Source organism: Aotus nancymaae, unplaced genomic scaffold (assembly GCF_030222135.1).
Source record: "Aotus nancymaae isolate 86718 unplaced genomic scaffold, 86718_ANA_hifiasm-v0.15.2.pri h1tg000002l, whole genome shotgun sequence".
Classification (NCBI taxonomy): Eukaryota; Metazoa; Chordata; class Mammalia; order Primates; family Aotidae; genus Aotus; species Aotus nancymaae.
This window is the reverse complement of record NW_026988413.1, coordinates 7565159-7580543: the sequence shown is the minus strand read 5'-3', so window position 1 is coordinate 7580543 and position 15385 is coordinate 7565159. Positions and strand designations below refer to the sequence as shown.

The 15385-nt window shown below is 43.0% G+C and overlaps 1 protein-coding gene across 3 annotated transcripts in view; it reads left to right on the top strand.

Annotated features, from left to right (window-relative positions):
• The window catches only part of NUB1 (negative regulator of ubiquitin like proteins 1), a 37372-nt gene that overhangs the window by 9313 nt on the left and 12674 nt on the right, over nt 1-15385 (top strand). For 2 of the 3 annotated variants that reach the window (XM_021665225.2, XM_021665226.2), the window contains exons 3-8: nt 163-330; nt 1508-1566; nt 2920-2990; nt 5875-6057; nt 6235-6329; nt 9309-9415. In XM_021665225.2, the coding sequence (XP_021520900.2) occupies nt 163-330; nt 1508-1566; nt 2920-2990; nt 5875-6057; nt 6235-6329; nt 9309-9415 (683 nt within the window). The remainder of the gene's footprint in view (nt 1-162; nt 331-1507; nt 1567-2919; nt 2991-5874; nt 6058-6234; nt 6330-9308; nt 9416-15385) is intronic. The other variant, XM_021665224.2, reaches the window with a different exon arrangement.

Below are 15385 nucleotides of genomic sequence, written 5' to 3'. Positions count from 1 at the left end.
AAATGCCACACCTCTCAAGATGTCAAGCCACAGTGTGGACTGCAGTGTAACGGGGCAACCTCCACTCATCAGAGTTGATGGCCTTAGAGTCTTTCATGCTCTTTTCTATATTTTGCCTTTTCTGTTTAAGTCAATATTACATTTTCTGATTTTTCTTGATAGGACCTTGCTAAGAAGTACTCTGACAAACTAGAGTGCTGTGAAAATGAAGTAGAAAAGATAATAGAAGAAATACGTTGCAAGGCAATTGAGCGTGGAACAGGAAATGAAAATTATAGAACAACAGGAATTGCTACAATCGAGGTGTTTTTACCACCAAGACTAAGAAAAGTGAGTAATATCCCTAAATTTGAGTAGGTACTAATGTCTGGTTAGTGATGTGATCAAATACATTGTTATTTTTTGGAAAGTTAAAATCCAAAGTTAGAATTCTTTTAAGTTACTTTACATATTGAAAATATATCAACTTGAAAGTTAATGTTACAAATTCTTAAACTGGAACATTCCCAAGGTAGGCTTTTAGAGACCCTCTTGGACCTCTAAAATGCCACAGAGCTGTTTGTCACATTCTGACCCTTTCTAGAGTGTGAACGTTTAGAAAGAAGGGGAATTAAGGACTCCCAAGTTTCCTAGAACCCTGTGCAGGAGGACACATCACTGAGGGCTTCATCCTTTTCCTGTTCCGGTGGAGGTCAGAGGGCAGTCTGTTGGGTGCTCAGGTAGGGCCGAGGACATCTGGGTGGGGTCACCTCTCATTGCCATGGCCAAGTAGTTCACATCTAGAAATGTCACTGAGAAGGCACCCAGAGCCTCTTGGGACTGATCAGTGCCAGTACTCTTCGAAGAAATAAGAGTATATATTAATATGTAAAAGCTCATGCATGAATGGTCATAGCAGCACTATTCGGTAGCTGAGGGATGGAAGTAGTCCAAATGTCCATCAACAGATGAATGGATAGATAAATGTGGTCTACTCATAAGATGGAAGCTATTTACAACACAAAGGAATCAAGTGCCAATGCATCTGCAGCGTGGATGAGCCTGAAAACATGATGCTTAGGGAAGAAGCCAGACATAAAAGGCCGTACTGCCCGATCCCATTTACGTGAACTGTCTGGAATAGGCAGATCTGTAGCAGCAGCAAATAGATTTGTGGTTGCCAGGGGCTGGGGAGCAAAGGGGAAGGAATGGGGTGCAGGGCATAGTGTTTCTTTGAGGGATGGTGGGAATGTTCTGGAATTTTAAAGGTGGCCAGCCATGTGAGACCAGCCTCTCTAAGCAGCCCTGCCTGGTGGTGCCACACTGCTGCCCCCTCGAGGACGTGCAAGTCACAGGGTCAGCCTGTGCTGAGTTATGTTCAGTAGGCTTCTAGGCAGGCAGCGTTTTAGTTTTAACAGTGAGCTAAGGTTGTATCCTCTCCTGTCAGCTTTTCTGATTTCACAGGGTAATCGCTCCAAAGTGTGTTAAATTCAAGTACATTTTACTTTATTTGTCTTATTTTTAACAGGATAGGAAAAACTTGTTGGAGACCCGATTGCACATCACTGGCAGAGAACTGAGGTCTAAGTAAGTATCTGTGTGCTCTGTGTCCTGGATGCTCTGGGCCTTTTTACATCAGCTCATTTGATCCTCTGTGAGTGTCCTGCTGCGATAGGTAGGGCAGGTATTATCCTCATTTTATAGAAGAGAAAACGGAGGCTTTGAGGTTGAAGAACTTATTAGAGCTAACACTGGTGGGTAAGTGGCAAAGTGAGGACTCAGGACTTGCAAACACTATTTCCTAGTGTAACTTCCGAGCAGTGGGAACTCTGTGCCTATCACATGGGAGACACTCGGTGCATGTTTGAATGAATAAATGAGTGATACAAACAGGGGACACCTGATAGTCACTAGCTCATTAGTTTTGAATTACTATTATTTTCCCTAGTGCACTAATAGCTTGCTATGACCTTCAGTGCAGTGTTTTATCTGATTTCAGGCTGTTGGCCCATCTGTAAAACACACACACACACACACACACACACACACACACACACATCTGCACATACTAGTGAAATCCTAACTTTGAGATCTGGTCGGTTATTTCATCTCCTCGTATGTTTTAAAATGGTGTTTGGAGCACTCCAGGGCTAGCTAGCTGGTGTATTTCTTCAGCTAATGTTTCTCATTTCCTTCTTTGGTCTACATCAGGGCTGTTAGGGGTGGGTTCGGGAAGTGGTATTTAACACACATGCGTAGAAGACCCTGTGGATCAGCCCCCCTGTTGTGGGCTCCTCCAAGGGGACCACAGAAGGCCTAGGGGGTGGATTTTCTCCTGATGTGCAGCTAGGGCTTCCTGTTGACGTGGAGCTGCGACACTGTGGTCTCCCTTGCCTGCGGGAACAAGTAGGAAAACAGAGACTTTCAAAGGACCTTGTTTCCTACAGTTTCACATAGCCAGCTACTAGTAAGATGGCTTTATTGTGATGGTTGTGAGTCAGTCAGTTGAAATCCCAGGTGTTTCTGATAAAATGTATAAAATAGCTATCATGATTAAAGCCTTCTTTTTAAAAATATTTATTTTTTAGAGACAGGATCTTGCTTTGTCACCCAGTCTAGAGCACAGTGGCATGAATATAGCTCATTGCAACCTCAGACTCCTGGGTTCAAGCGATCCTCCTACCCAAGCCTCCCCAGCAGCTAGGACCACAGGCACAGGCTACTAGGCCTGGCTAATGTTAAAAAAATTTTTTTTAGGTAGGATCTCTCTGTGTTGCCCAGGCTGGTCTTGAATTCCTGGGCTCAAGCTATCCTTCCACCTTGGCCTCTCAAAGTGTTGGGATTACAGGCGTGAGCCATCGGGCCAGGCTAAAGTCTTTTTAGTGGATAATAAATGACAATTTTGTTTTCCTACAGTTTTCACTGGTCTTAATTTTACAGAATAGCTGAAACCTTTGGATTTCAAGAAAATTACATCAAAATTGTCATAAATAAGAAGCAACTACAACTAGGTATGTATGGCAAAGTAGGCATAATTTTTCAATGAACCTGATAGAGAAATGACTCCCCTTTTTTTCTCACTCTTCAAAAATTTGTACCTTTATTCCATTTATAATCCACAACTGATTTAGAAGTTAAGCAGAAAATAGCTTTTCCAATAAATATTTATTGTCTGCTCTATGATAGTGGTAAGAAAGACATTCATTACAGCTTAGATTAAATGTTACAGAATGGAGGGTGAGGTGTGCTGAGTGTAAGTTGCCAGTTCCAGCAAATTCTTCTCGAGGGAGAAGAATTTGGGGAGGCCATGGTGGCGTGTGTCCCAGGCTGACAGCCTCATGTCAGAGCACTACGGTGTGAATTTGAGGAACTGAGGAAGTTTCAGTGTGGCTGCGTGTAGAAAGTGAGGGGGCGGGGAGTGCTTTTTAAGGATGGAGGGGCAGGCAGAGGCCACACTGTGAACACCCAGGAGACATTTGGCATTGTCTGGAGACAGTTTTGGTGATTGTAACTTGGTGATGGGGAGGTTGTGCTGCTGTCAGTCAGTGGGTAGAGGCTGGGGATGCTGCTGCTCATGCAGTGCCCGGAGCAGGCCCTACGACAAAGACTTGCCCAGCCCAAGATGTCAGTGGCACAGCTGTCGGGAAATGAGAAACTAGATGACCTTACTCAGTGTTAGTCCATTTCTCCTAAGAGAAATAGGAAGACATCTGTGCTGGGGAGTGGTACACAATTCTGTTTGTGTTTTATAAAGGTCACGCAGTAGGGGAAGGTATTTGAAGGAGGCGTGCATTGACTTGGGGAGACCAGTTAGCCATTACAGGGTTTCCATACAAGCAGTGGCGCCCCACTGGCTTTCGGTGCGTTCCTGTGGCCTCGAGAATTCAGTTCACATTTCTTAGCTTGATTCAAGATAGCCCTTCATAGCTGACCCTGGCCTTCCTTTCCAGCGTCATCTCTAGCAATTTCCCATCGTCTAGTTTAGATGTCATGGGTATCTTTTCACTGTTGTCTCATCCCTCTGTTAATTCTGTTTGTGGTGTCCTTTATTAGACAGAAATCCTTGATTCGGATGTCATCAAATCCATGCCTATGGCTTGTGTTTTGTTGAAGTTCTTTTCCTAACCCCAGGGCTGCAAGGATAGTCTACGTTTTCTTGACTATTAGCTTAATCTCTAAGAGGTCTTCGGTCTGTCCAGGGTCCCCCTTTCTAGATAAAGGCTAAGGGCTCCTTTATTTTCTTTCTATATAATGCATTAAGTAGTCTGTCCTTTCCCCGCTGATTGATGTGACCCTTTTTGGGGCCCTGTTTCTGTACTTTCTCTCCTCCTCTTCACCTGTGGTGGTTTATTACTGTGGCTTTGTTGTAGTCTTAAAATCTGGTGACCTCTGCCAACCCTTGGCTTTTTTTTTTTAAATCAAGATGACTTAACCACGGGTGGACCTTTATTTTGTGTGTTAGTGTTAGAAAGATTTTCATATTTCTCAAAAGAAAAAAAATCAAGATACAGTTTTCCAGAAATATGTTTACATTTGTGTTTATAGTTCATAATATTATTGTTATTTTTTTCTTTTTTTCTCCCATTTCCCTGATTTTGAGCTGATATTTTGTTATTTTTAAATCTGTTTGCATCTGTGTTTACCCTTTTTTACTTTATTTTCATCTTTGACCTTATTTTTGTTAGATTTGTGTATTTGGTTAATTTATTCATAGAGCCAGCTTTTGATTTTGTTACTGTTTTCTTTCATTCTGTTTCACTGATTTCTGCCCTTTATTTCCGATTTATGTATGAGGAAATGGAATCCTAGAAGACAGGCAGTTGTTCAGGGCCACAGAGTTAAAACGGCAGATGGAGCCCATGGTCTTTGCATTGATTGATTCATTGATTGGGTCTCTATCTGTCACCCTGGCTGGAGTGTGGTAGTGCGATTGCAGCTCACTGCAGCCTCCGCCTCCCAGATGCAAGCACTCCCACCTCAGCCTCCCAGTGAGTAGCTAGGACTTCAGGTGCACACCACCATGCCAGGCTAATGTTTTATTTTTTGTGTGTGGAGACTGGGTCTCACTGTGTTGCCCAGGCTAGTCTTGAACTCCTAGGCTCAAGCAATCCACCTGCCTCGACCTCCCAAAGTGCTGAGATTACAGATGTGAACCACCACGCCCTGCTGGTCTTTGCTTCTAACCGTGACAGCAGACTACAGTACAGCTTCTTGTTTGTAGCTGTGAATTGGCTTCATTATTTTTCCAGCTAGAGGGGAGGAAATGTGTGTGACACTTTCTCACTTTCTTATTTATATTGTCTAGCACACGTCTCCCTGTAGTAGATTCTCAAATATTTGTTGCTTTGATCTGGTCTTAGGCTGAGAATAAAGAAGATTAGAAAAGATGAATTTAGTTGAGTCTATTGTCACTAGTTGATTTTCAGGACTGCTTAACAGTGTCATAGTTAAAACCAAATCTAAGCATATTTTTACCAATTATGTGGGGTGTTGGTATGCAGCTTTAAGAATTCCATTTTGTCCAGGAGCGAGGGCTCATGTCTGTAACCCAGCACTTTGTGAGGCTGAGATGGAAGGATCGCTTGAGCCCAGGAGTTCAAGACAAGCCTGGGCCACATAGTGAGACCTCATCACTATGAAAAATACAAAAAGTAGCTGGGTTTGGTGGCATGGGCCTCTAGTGCCAGCTACTCGGGAGGCTGAGGTGGGAGAATTGCTTGAGCCCAGGAAATGAAGGCTGCAGTGAGCCATGATCGTGTCACTGCCCTCCAGCCTGGGTGACAGAGTGAGACCTTGTCTCAAAAAGAAAAACAATTCCACTTAACATAGAAAATGGACTATTACCTGGTAAGCTTAATGGCTTTTGAAAATAATAGGTGATTCTGATTTTTATAGGGAAAACCCTTGAAGAGCAAGGAGTGACTCACAACGTAAAAGCAATGGTGCTTGAACTAAAACAGTCTGAAGAGGATATGAGGAAAAACTTCCAGTTAGAGGAAGAGGAGCAAAATGAGGCCGAACTCAAAGAAAAACAAATTGAGAGGACCAAGAGAGGACTAGAAATACTGGCAAAGAGAGGTACACAGAGCCGCGGGCTTGTCACCCACGCAGATGCTTAGGGGCAGCACTGACTCACACAGATGGTGGTCACAGCTCTCACTGGGGTTTCCCCTCAGCAGGCTAACACTTTTAAGGTTGTCATCGTCACAGCTGTTTCACATTGAGTTAATAGAGGTCCTTTTGGTTTTGTTACAGCAGCTGAGACGGTGGTGGATCCAGAAAGGATGCCATACTTAGACATAGCTAACCAGACAGGCAGATCCATCAAAATTCCCCGATCAGAAAGAAAAGTAAGTAGATGAGAAATGTGTGGCCTGTTCTGAGATTTGTCGTCAGGGCAGAGGTGTTTTGCAGTTACTCTATCTTGGAAGTGTTATGAAGGGTTGGAAGCAGTGCTGTCTCCAGCCTTGTAAGCAGAAAACGTCACCATGTTATGAGTACTTGTATCCAGTAGGCCTCACCCTGTGGTTTTCAGTGCATTAGTACAAAATGTCCTGAGCTCACTGTCCTGGAGCAGTGACTTCCAGCATGCCTGAGGACACCACCCACTGCCTTCAGTGCAGCGGCTCTCCCAAACAGTGTACTTTGTACAGGCAAGTGTACAGGTGATTCTGACATCTCTCCCCTGTCTCCTTATACCCCTTTACCTGTTCTATGATTTGGAATAGTTGGGGGTTTAATCTTAAACATGTCTGTGGTTTTGCATTTTTTTGTTTGTTTGATTTTTGAGACAGAGTTTTGCTCTTGTTGCCAAGGCTGGAGTGCAGTAGTGCAATCTCGCCTCCCAGGTTCAAGGGATTCTCCTGCCTCAGCCTCCCGAATAGCTGGGACTTAGGCATGCGCCACCAACGCCTGGCTAATTTTGTATTTTTAGTAATGACGGGGTTTCACCGTGTTGGTCAGGCTGGTCTCAAACTCCTGACCTCAGGTGATCTGCCTGCCTCGGTCTCCCAAAGTGCTGGGATTACAGGCATGAGCCACCACACCCAGTCATGTTTTAGTTTTTTAAGATACAGGGTCTCACTCTGTTGCCCAGGCTGAAGTGCAGTGACACCATCATAACTCACTGCAGCCTTAACCTCCTGGGCTTGCACAGTTCTGCCACCTCAGCCTTCTGGGTAGCTGGAACTACAGGTACACGCCACCACCCCCGGCTATTTTTTTTTTTTTTTTTTTTTTTTTTTGAGGTGGATTCTCGCTCTGTCGCCCAGGCTGGAGTGCAGTGCCACGATCTTGGCTCACTGCAGCCTCCACCTACCAGGTTCAAGCCATTTTCCTGCCTTAGCCTCCGGGTAGCTGGGATTATAGGTGCACGCCACCATGCCCAGTTAATTTTTATATTTTTAGTAGAGACGGGGTTTCACCATATTGGCCAGTCTGGTATCAAACTCCTGACCTCAGATGATCTGCCTGCCTTGGCCTCCCAAAGTGCTGGGATTACAGGCATGAGCTACTATACCCAGACCCATGGGGGTCTCTCTAGCAGCATTCTGGAACTTGGACTCTGAGATCAATCTCTGAGCTAGGGTTCAGTAGCTTCTTATAATGAATGACTATGGGTCAAATCAATTTTAATTTTTCTGTTTTTAAAGGACAGTTTTGAGTGGGCATCATTCTATGAATTATTCTGTTTAAAATTAAGGATTAAAGTTGTCTTCAAAAGAGAACTATATGGATTACGTTTGAGTTATCAGTAGATTGATGTTTGTTTTTTGGAAATGATGATTACTTGCCCACTGCTCTCTTAGACTGAATGATGACATCCAGATCTTTTTGGAAAACCTTTATCACAGGGGTTCCCAACCCCCAGGCTGCAATGGATACCAGTTTGTGGTCTGTTAGGAATTGGGCCTCACAGTAGCTGAACAGCAGGCAAGTGAGCATGACCACCTGAGCTCTGCTTCCCATCAGATGAGCAGCGGCATTAGAGTCTTGGAGGAGCATGAACCCTGCTGTGGACTGCGCATGCGAGGGAGCCAGGTTGTGCACTCCTGATGAGAATCTAATGCCTGATGATCTGAGATGGAGCAGTTTCATCCTGAACCATCTCCCTTTCTCCTTGTCCCTGGAAAAGCTTCCATGAAAGCAGTCCCTAGTACCCAAAGGTTGAGGACTGCTGCTTTATCAGACTGAATTATGTGAATATTTAAATTTTAAAAACTAATGAACTTCAAAAAATTTTGGATCACCTTTTAAAAACTGTGTTGGAAATACTAAACTTGACAAATAACTTCAGAAAAAACTAGATGATTAAGAATAGAAAGTAGGCCGGGCGCGGTGGCTCAAGCCTGTAATCCCAGCACTTTGGGAGGCCGAGGCGGGTGGATCACGAGGTCAAGAGATCGAGACCATCCTGGTCAACATGGTGAAACCCCGTCTCTACTAATACAAAAAATTAGCTGGGCATGGTGGCGCGTGCCTGTAATCCCAGCTACTCAGGAGGCTGAGGCAGGAGAATTGCCTGAACCCAGGAGGCGGAGGTTGCGGTGAGCCGAGATCGCGCCATTGCGCTCCAGCCTGGGTAACAAGAGCGAAACTCCGTCTCAAAAAAAAAAAAAAAAAAAAAAGAATAGAAAGTGAAATGAATGCCCTTTTTAAAAACAATACAAGCAGCCAAGTGCCATGACTCATGCCTGTAATCCCAGCAGTTTGGGAGACAGAGGCAGCGTATCACCTGAGGTCAGGATTTGAGACCAGCCTGGCCAACATGGTGAAACCCTGTCTCTACTAAAAATACAAAATTAGCCTGGCATGGTGGCTCATGCCTGTAATTCCAGCTACTAGGGAGGCTGAGGCAGGAAAATCACTTGAACCCAGGAAGCGGAGGTTGCAGTGGGCTGAGATCGCATCACTGCACTCCAGCCTGGATGACAGAGTGAGACTCCATCTCAAAAAAATAAATTAAATTAAAAGGATATAAGCATTACTGGCTGCTTTTTAATATGTTTAGTCTGAATAGAATATTAGAAGTGGATCCAGATCAGCAAATATGAAAGTAAACTGATGAAAACAAAGGGCCAAGTGCTGGTTAGGACTATATCAGCCACATTCAGTGAGGTGCTGCCTCAGTATTAATTAATTAATTGTATTTTTCTTAATTTAATTGGCTTTTAGATTGAGTTTCAATCTTTTGGGGTTTTTTTGTTTTTTTTTCTTGTTTTTTTGTTTTTGTTTTACTTTATTTGATTTTTAAAAAATAATATGCTTTTGATATAATTTGTTTTATTATATTTTAAAGTGATGTTTTTAAAATTCATATTTTTTCCTAGGCCCTTATGTTAGCTATGGGATATCATGAGAAGGGCAGAGCTTTCCTGAAAAGAAAAGAATATGGAATAGCCTTGCCATGTCTGTTGGACGCTGACAAATATTTCTGGTAGGTGCTTTTGTACTTGGTGAATGCCAGCTTTAAGGAAGATGGCCCAGACTATAGGAGCACCCTGCCGTGCCCTTCACACTGCAGATTTTCATCTACGACAGTGGTTACTGTAAAAGAGTAGTTATGGTGTAGACTGCTGAATTTCTTCTTCCCTTTGTATTTCTAATTGACCTTTTCTCCCTGTAAAGAAAAGAATTTTTAAGCAGGTAGGATATCCTCTCATCTTTTTTTGTGCATGTGCTATGTTGCTAGTTGGAACTTTCCATCATAACATTTCCTATCAGCTTTTCACCAGGTTTTGGGGTAGTATTGATGATTATTCTCCAAATCTATTGTTTAATTAGGAGCTGTATAATGGTGATATTATTCCTTCTGCACTTACTATTATCTTTTCTTTTTTTTTTGAGATAGAGTCTGTCTTGGTCACCCAGGCTGGAGTGCAGTGGCATGATCTCAGCTCACTGCAACCTCCATCTCCTGGGCTCAGTTATCCTCCGACCTCAGCCTCCCAAGTAGCTGGGTCACGTGCACATCACCATGCCCAGGTAAATTTTTTGTATTTGTTGTAGAGATGGGGTTTCACTCTGTTGCCCAGGGTAGTCTGAAACTCTTGGGCTCAAGTGATCCTCCCACCACGGCCTCTCAAAGTGCTGGGATTACAGGTATTAACCACTGTGTTGGCCTTTTTTTCCTTTTAACTATAGAGATGGGGTCTCCCTGTGTTGCTCAGGCTGGTCTTGAACTCCTGGGCTCATGTGATCCTCCCACCTTGGCCTCCCAATGTGCTGGGATTGCAGGTGTGAGCCACTGCACCTGGCCTCCCGTCTGCATTTGTTGCTGGAATTCTGAAAAAATTGTTTTTGCTCATCAGCTGTTTTACATGCTGAGGTACAATTTGTATAGGAAAGATAGAATAAAATACTTTGTTCCTGTCTCCTTATTTTCTTGTTTTCAGAATAAATGAGTTGCTTCACTGTCACCCTCCAAAGGTGACCAAAGAGGTTTCTTTTCCTTTTCATTTTCTGAAGTGTCATTATGAACTCAGACGGATTTAAAACATTTGATGTGTTTCAAACTTCAGTGCTTAAATCGGTCCTCACTGGCTGGCAGGCAGCCCCCTTGTTTTTTGACTTGACCGTGCTAGTCTTTGCAGTCTCTGATTTCTGGAATCCAAAGACACCAGGCTTACCCTGGGCATTTCGTGCCCCAGACCAGGAATCAGCACTTTCCCAAGGAGTCCTGGTTTCTCTTCATGGGAATTGGTACTGAGAGACTGTGATCCAGACATACTCAACATTTGAAAAGTAGGCTTGATTTTTTTGAAAATGGTCAAAAGTTAACAAATTTAGTGTTAACTTCTTTTCTATTTTGGTGCATTCCTAAGGTAATACTGTATACTCCCAGAAGATGAATGCAAGTATTTATAGCTTGCCATTGGTCAGTGCCTTTGGGTTCTAAGTGAACAAGTCCCAACTTTAACATACACAAAGAAGGGATTTATTGTCTCACATATATGGGAAGGGAGGGGCCGGGCTGGGAATAGCAAGAATGAGGGCAGGGTGGCTCTGGGGTCTCTGTCTCCGCTTCTTTCTGCGTGTCAGCTTCATTCTCTTCTGCAAACAGGGTAGGATAAACAGGCTATAAATTAGGTCCTAAAAATTTAGGTAAATTTTTCATTCCCTTCCATAGTTGTTTCTAATTTTTTATTATGGAAAATTTCAAACAGACATACAAATAAAAATTAGTATAGTGAGCTTCCATATACACTCATAATTGAGCTTCAGCAATTATAAAGACATGGCTGATCTTCATACATCTTTGTGAGCCTCTGTTAATCTTTTTACCCTGGACAAATCCTTGAAATAATTTTCAGGTCTCAGGGAACCACGGAATAAAAATGTGGCTTTATCTTCAGTTCATGGTACATTAACATGTTCGGTAAGTCGTGGGTATCAAAATGAAATAATAATTGTCAGTGTCTTTGTAAGTAGAGAAAGTTATTTATCCTGGGCATCTACTTATCCTGGCCAACTTGTTAGCATATTTCTGTGTGTGATTTCTCCCTTAAAGGAGATCAGCAATAATGCAAGCCAAATAGAATGCAGATAGAGGAAGCTTTGGTGGTTCCATTTCCTTTATCATTTGATTTTCCCCCAACTTCTCCAAGTAAGCTAGAAGTTCTGTCACAGCTTCCTACTATATGTCTTGGAGTATGGTATGTAGTATGACCAAGAAGAGTTTCTTTCCCCAAATTGTATGAAACAGTGACTTCCTGGCAGTGCAGAATGGCGATTCTGAGTGGGGAAACATGAGGGGAGCTCAGTGCCTGGAGAAGTTTCAGGCTACAGGGCAGGAAGGCAAACCCAGGCAGAGCCTGGTGCTCCCCTTGAGTTAAGGAGTTGGAGCTGGGAGTGCAGGAGGCCAAGGAGGTGATAGGAGCGAGCTGCCAGAGAGAGGGTGTCAGAGAGCTTCAGAGGAGTCATTTGAGTCTTCTGCCGAGTGATGATCAGCACATGTGTGTGAGGAAACCACCCAGGGCTGGCAAGGTACCACGTGAAACAAGCAGGGAATAATCCTCAGAGTTCACAGAAGGCCAGGAATAGTTTATGTTCCTGCCAGTCAGAGTGAAGAATTTGGTAGTCACAGGGTGGGCATCAAACAGAGTCTTCAGAAGGGTGTGGCCTCACTACAAGGGCATAATTTGGTCCCACTTAACAAAGCTTAAAAGCTAGTCCTGAACAGTAGCCTTAACTTACTGTTTTCAAATAAGTGCATTCCTAACAAAGCTCAGTAATTTAGCAATTCAAAAATATCCAGCATCCACTGAAAAATTAGCAGGCATGCAAAGAAAGAAGAAAATGCAACCTATAACAAGCAGAAAAATTAGTCAGTAGCAACAGATCCAGAAGGGACATAGAAGATAGAATTAGTAGACAAGGACATACATTCAAGAAGGCAGAGGAAGAATTGAACATGTCAAAGATGTGAGACATTTGGAAGACCCACATTAGAGTGTAAGAGATGAAAAGTACAGCATCCAAGAGGGAAAGAACATTGGGTGGGATTAACTGCAGTACAGACACTGTAGAAGAGAAGATTAGTAAATGTAAAGATAAGGCAATGGAAACTATCTGAGAAAACAGAGAAAAACTGAAAAAAATGTCAGAGCATCTGCAAGCTGTGGAATAATTTCAGGCAGCTTAAAGTGCATATAATTAGAGGCCCTGGAAGGGGAGGCATATGGGACAGAAGACATACTTGAAGAAAAAAATGGCCAACATTTTTTCCAGTTTGATGAAAACTATAAACCCCCAGATACAATAACTTTAATGAACCCCAAGTACAAGAAATACCAGAAAAAAACACACTATGGCACGCTACAATCCAGTTCCTTAAAACCAGTAATAGAATTGAAAATGACTTTTTACCCAACCCTTCTTGAAAAAAGTTATGTAAGTTTGACTTACCTTTTTTTTTTTAGATGGAGTCTCACTCTGTTGCCCAGGCTGGAGTGCAGTGGTGCGATCTTAGCTCACTGCAACCTCTGCCTCCTGGGTTCAGGCGATTCTCCTGCCTCAGCCTCCTGAGTAGCTGGGACTACAGGTACCCATCACCACTTCCAGCTAATTTTTGTGTTTTTAGTAGAGATGGGGTTTCATCATGTTGGCCAGGCTGGTCTCGAACTCCTGACCTCAGGTGATCCACCCACCTCGGCCTCCCAAAGTGTTGGGATTACAGATGTGAGCCAACCGCTCCTGGCCAGGATTACCTTTCTTGAAATTAATATCGTTCTTTATTTTACATAAAAATTTTAAACTGTAAGACAAACATAATAAGTTTACATTAAATAACCTACTTAAGCTCAAATGGGATTTAATTTTTGTTGTTGTTGTTATTGTTTTTGAGACAGTCTTGCTCTGTCGCCCAGGCTGGAGTGCAATGGCATGATCTCTGTTCACTGCAACCTCCGCCTCCTGTTTTCAAACAATTTTCCCACCTCAGCCTCCTGAGTAGCTGGGATTACAGGCACCTGCCATCATGCCTGGCTAATTTTTGTATTTTGTAGAGATGGGGTTTCACCATGTTGGCCAGGCTGGTCTTGAACTCCTGATCTCAGGTTATCTGCCCACGTCGGCCTCTCACAGTGCTTGGATTACAGGTGTGAGCCACTGTGACTGGCAAGGATTTAATTTTTGAAAGCTAGACTCAGTAGATTTTATTTAAATAAATATCGTGCATTTATTTTAGTATTGTAAGCATGAAAATGTATCAACAGTGTTGAATATTAATGTTACTAAAATTGTAAACCAAAGCAATGTTAATAAAAATATACTCTAAATGCAATTTTTAATTTTTATAGTTCTTTTTTTAGAGACAGAGTCTCTCTGTGTTGCCCAGGCTGGTCTCAAACTCCTGGGTTCAAGTGATTCTCCTGCCTCAGCCTCTCAAAGTGCTGGGATTACAGGTGCGAGCCACCGTATCTGGCCTTCTAAATGCAATTTTATACCAGGCTTTAAGAAACCACTTTTCTGCCAGGTGCGGTGGCTCATGCCTGTAATCCCAGCACTTTGGGAGGCCAAGGCAGGTGGATCACGAGATCATGAGTTCAAGACCAGCCTGGCCAGCATGGTGAAACCCTGTTTCTACTAAAATCCAAAAAAAAAAAAAAAAAAAAATTAGCTAGACATGGTGGTGGGTGCCTTTAATCCCAGCTACTAAGGAGACAGGTAGAGAATTGCTTGAACCCAGGAGGCGGAGGTTCCAGTGAGCCAAGATTGCATCACTGCACTCCAGCCTGGGTGATAAAACAAGACTCTATCTCAAAAAAAAAAAAAAAAACCACTTTTCCCCCAAGCAAATGATCAAGTTTAAATATAGGCTCATATATAATAATAAGTGTTGATTTCTTTTTTTTTTTTTGAGATGGAGTCTCGCTCTGTAGCCCAGCCTGGAGTGCAGTGGTGTGATCTCAGCTCACTGCAACCTCCGCCTCCCGGGTCCCAGTTCAATCAATTCTCCTAACTCAGCCTCCCAAGTAGCTGGAATTACAGGCACGAGCCACCATGCCCAGCTAATTTTTGTATTTTTTAGTAGAGATGGGGTTTCACCATGTTGGACAGTCTGGTCTTGAATTCATGACCTCATGATCCACCTGTCTTGGCCTCCCAAAGTGCTGGGATTACAGGCGTGAGCCACCGCACCTGGCCAAGTGTTGATTTCTTAAAACTAAAAGGATGACATGTACACCTCTAATATGAGACCTGTGCTTTGTTTTTTTTTGTATGTGTGTGTGTTCATTGTTGGTTTTTTTTTTTTTCTTTTTGTCTGCACAAAAATACTAGATTCTGGGTCAGACTTGAGATAAGCGCATGTTGATTTTTTTTTTTTTTTTTTTTTTTTTTTGTAACTGACATGAGGCCATTTCTGCCCACGCTCTTGACGCTTAGTGAAACATGAGTGAGCCTGTGTAGCAAAACGCAGGAGCTAGAGAAGTTCGGCCACATGCCCATTGCTTTCTTGTGAGTGGCAGAGTCTGCTGTCCCAGAAACCAGAAAGTGTCCAGAGGCAGGAACTGTCACCGCAACTGTGAGATCAGATCACAGTCCACAAAGTGCTGCTTTTTCTCTCAGGGTCCCGTTCTCAGGCTGAGCAGTGGATGTGGAGAAAGTGCCCTCACCCAGCCCCACATTTGTGTGTATCTGTGTGCGCACGTGTGTAAAATGTGGTGTAGATGCTCAAACATTCACAAAATTAGAAATGTTAAAAGAGAGAGATAAAAATAAATTTAAAAATACTGCTGTGATACATTTTTCTTGCCCCACCCCCAACTGGACTGTCTATACGGGCCCTCTTTAGGAGACTATTGTTTTAAAGGGTAAATGAGAAAATAAAAGTCCTTTAGTTTTTTTTTTTTTTTTTTTTTTTTTTAAATTCCAAGCATATTTTGATAGGCAGGACAGGAAGCTT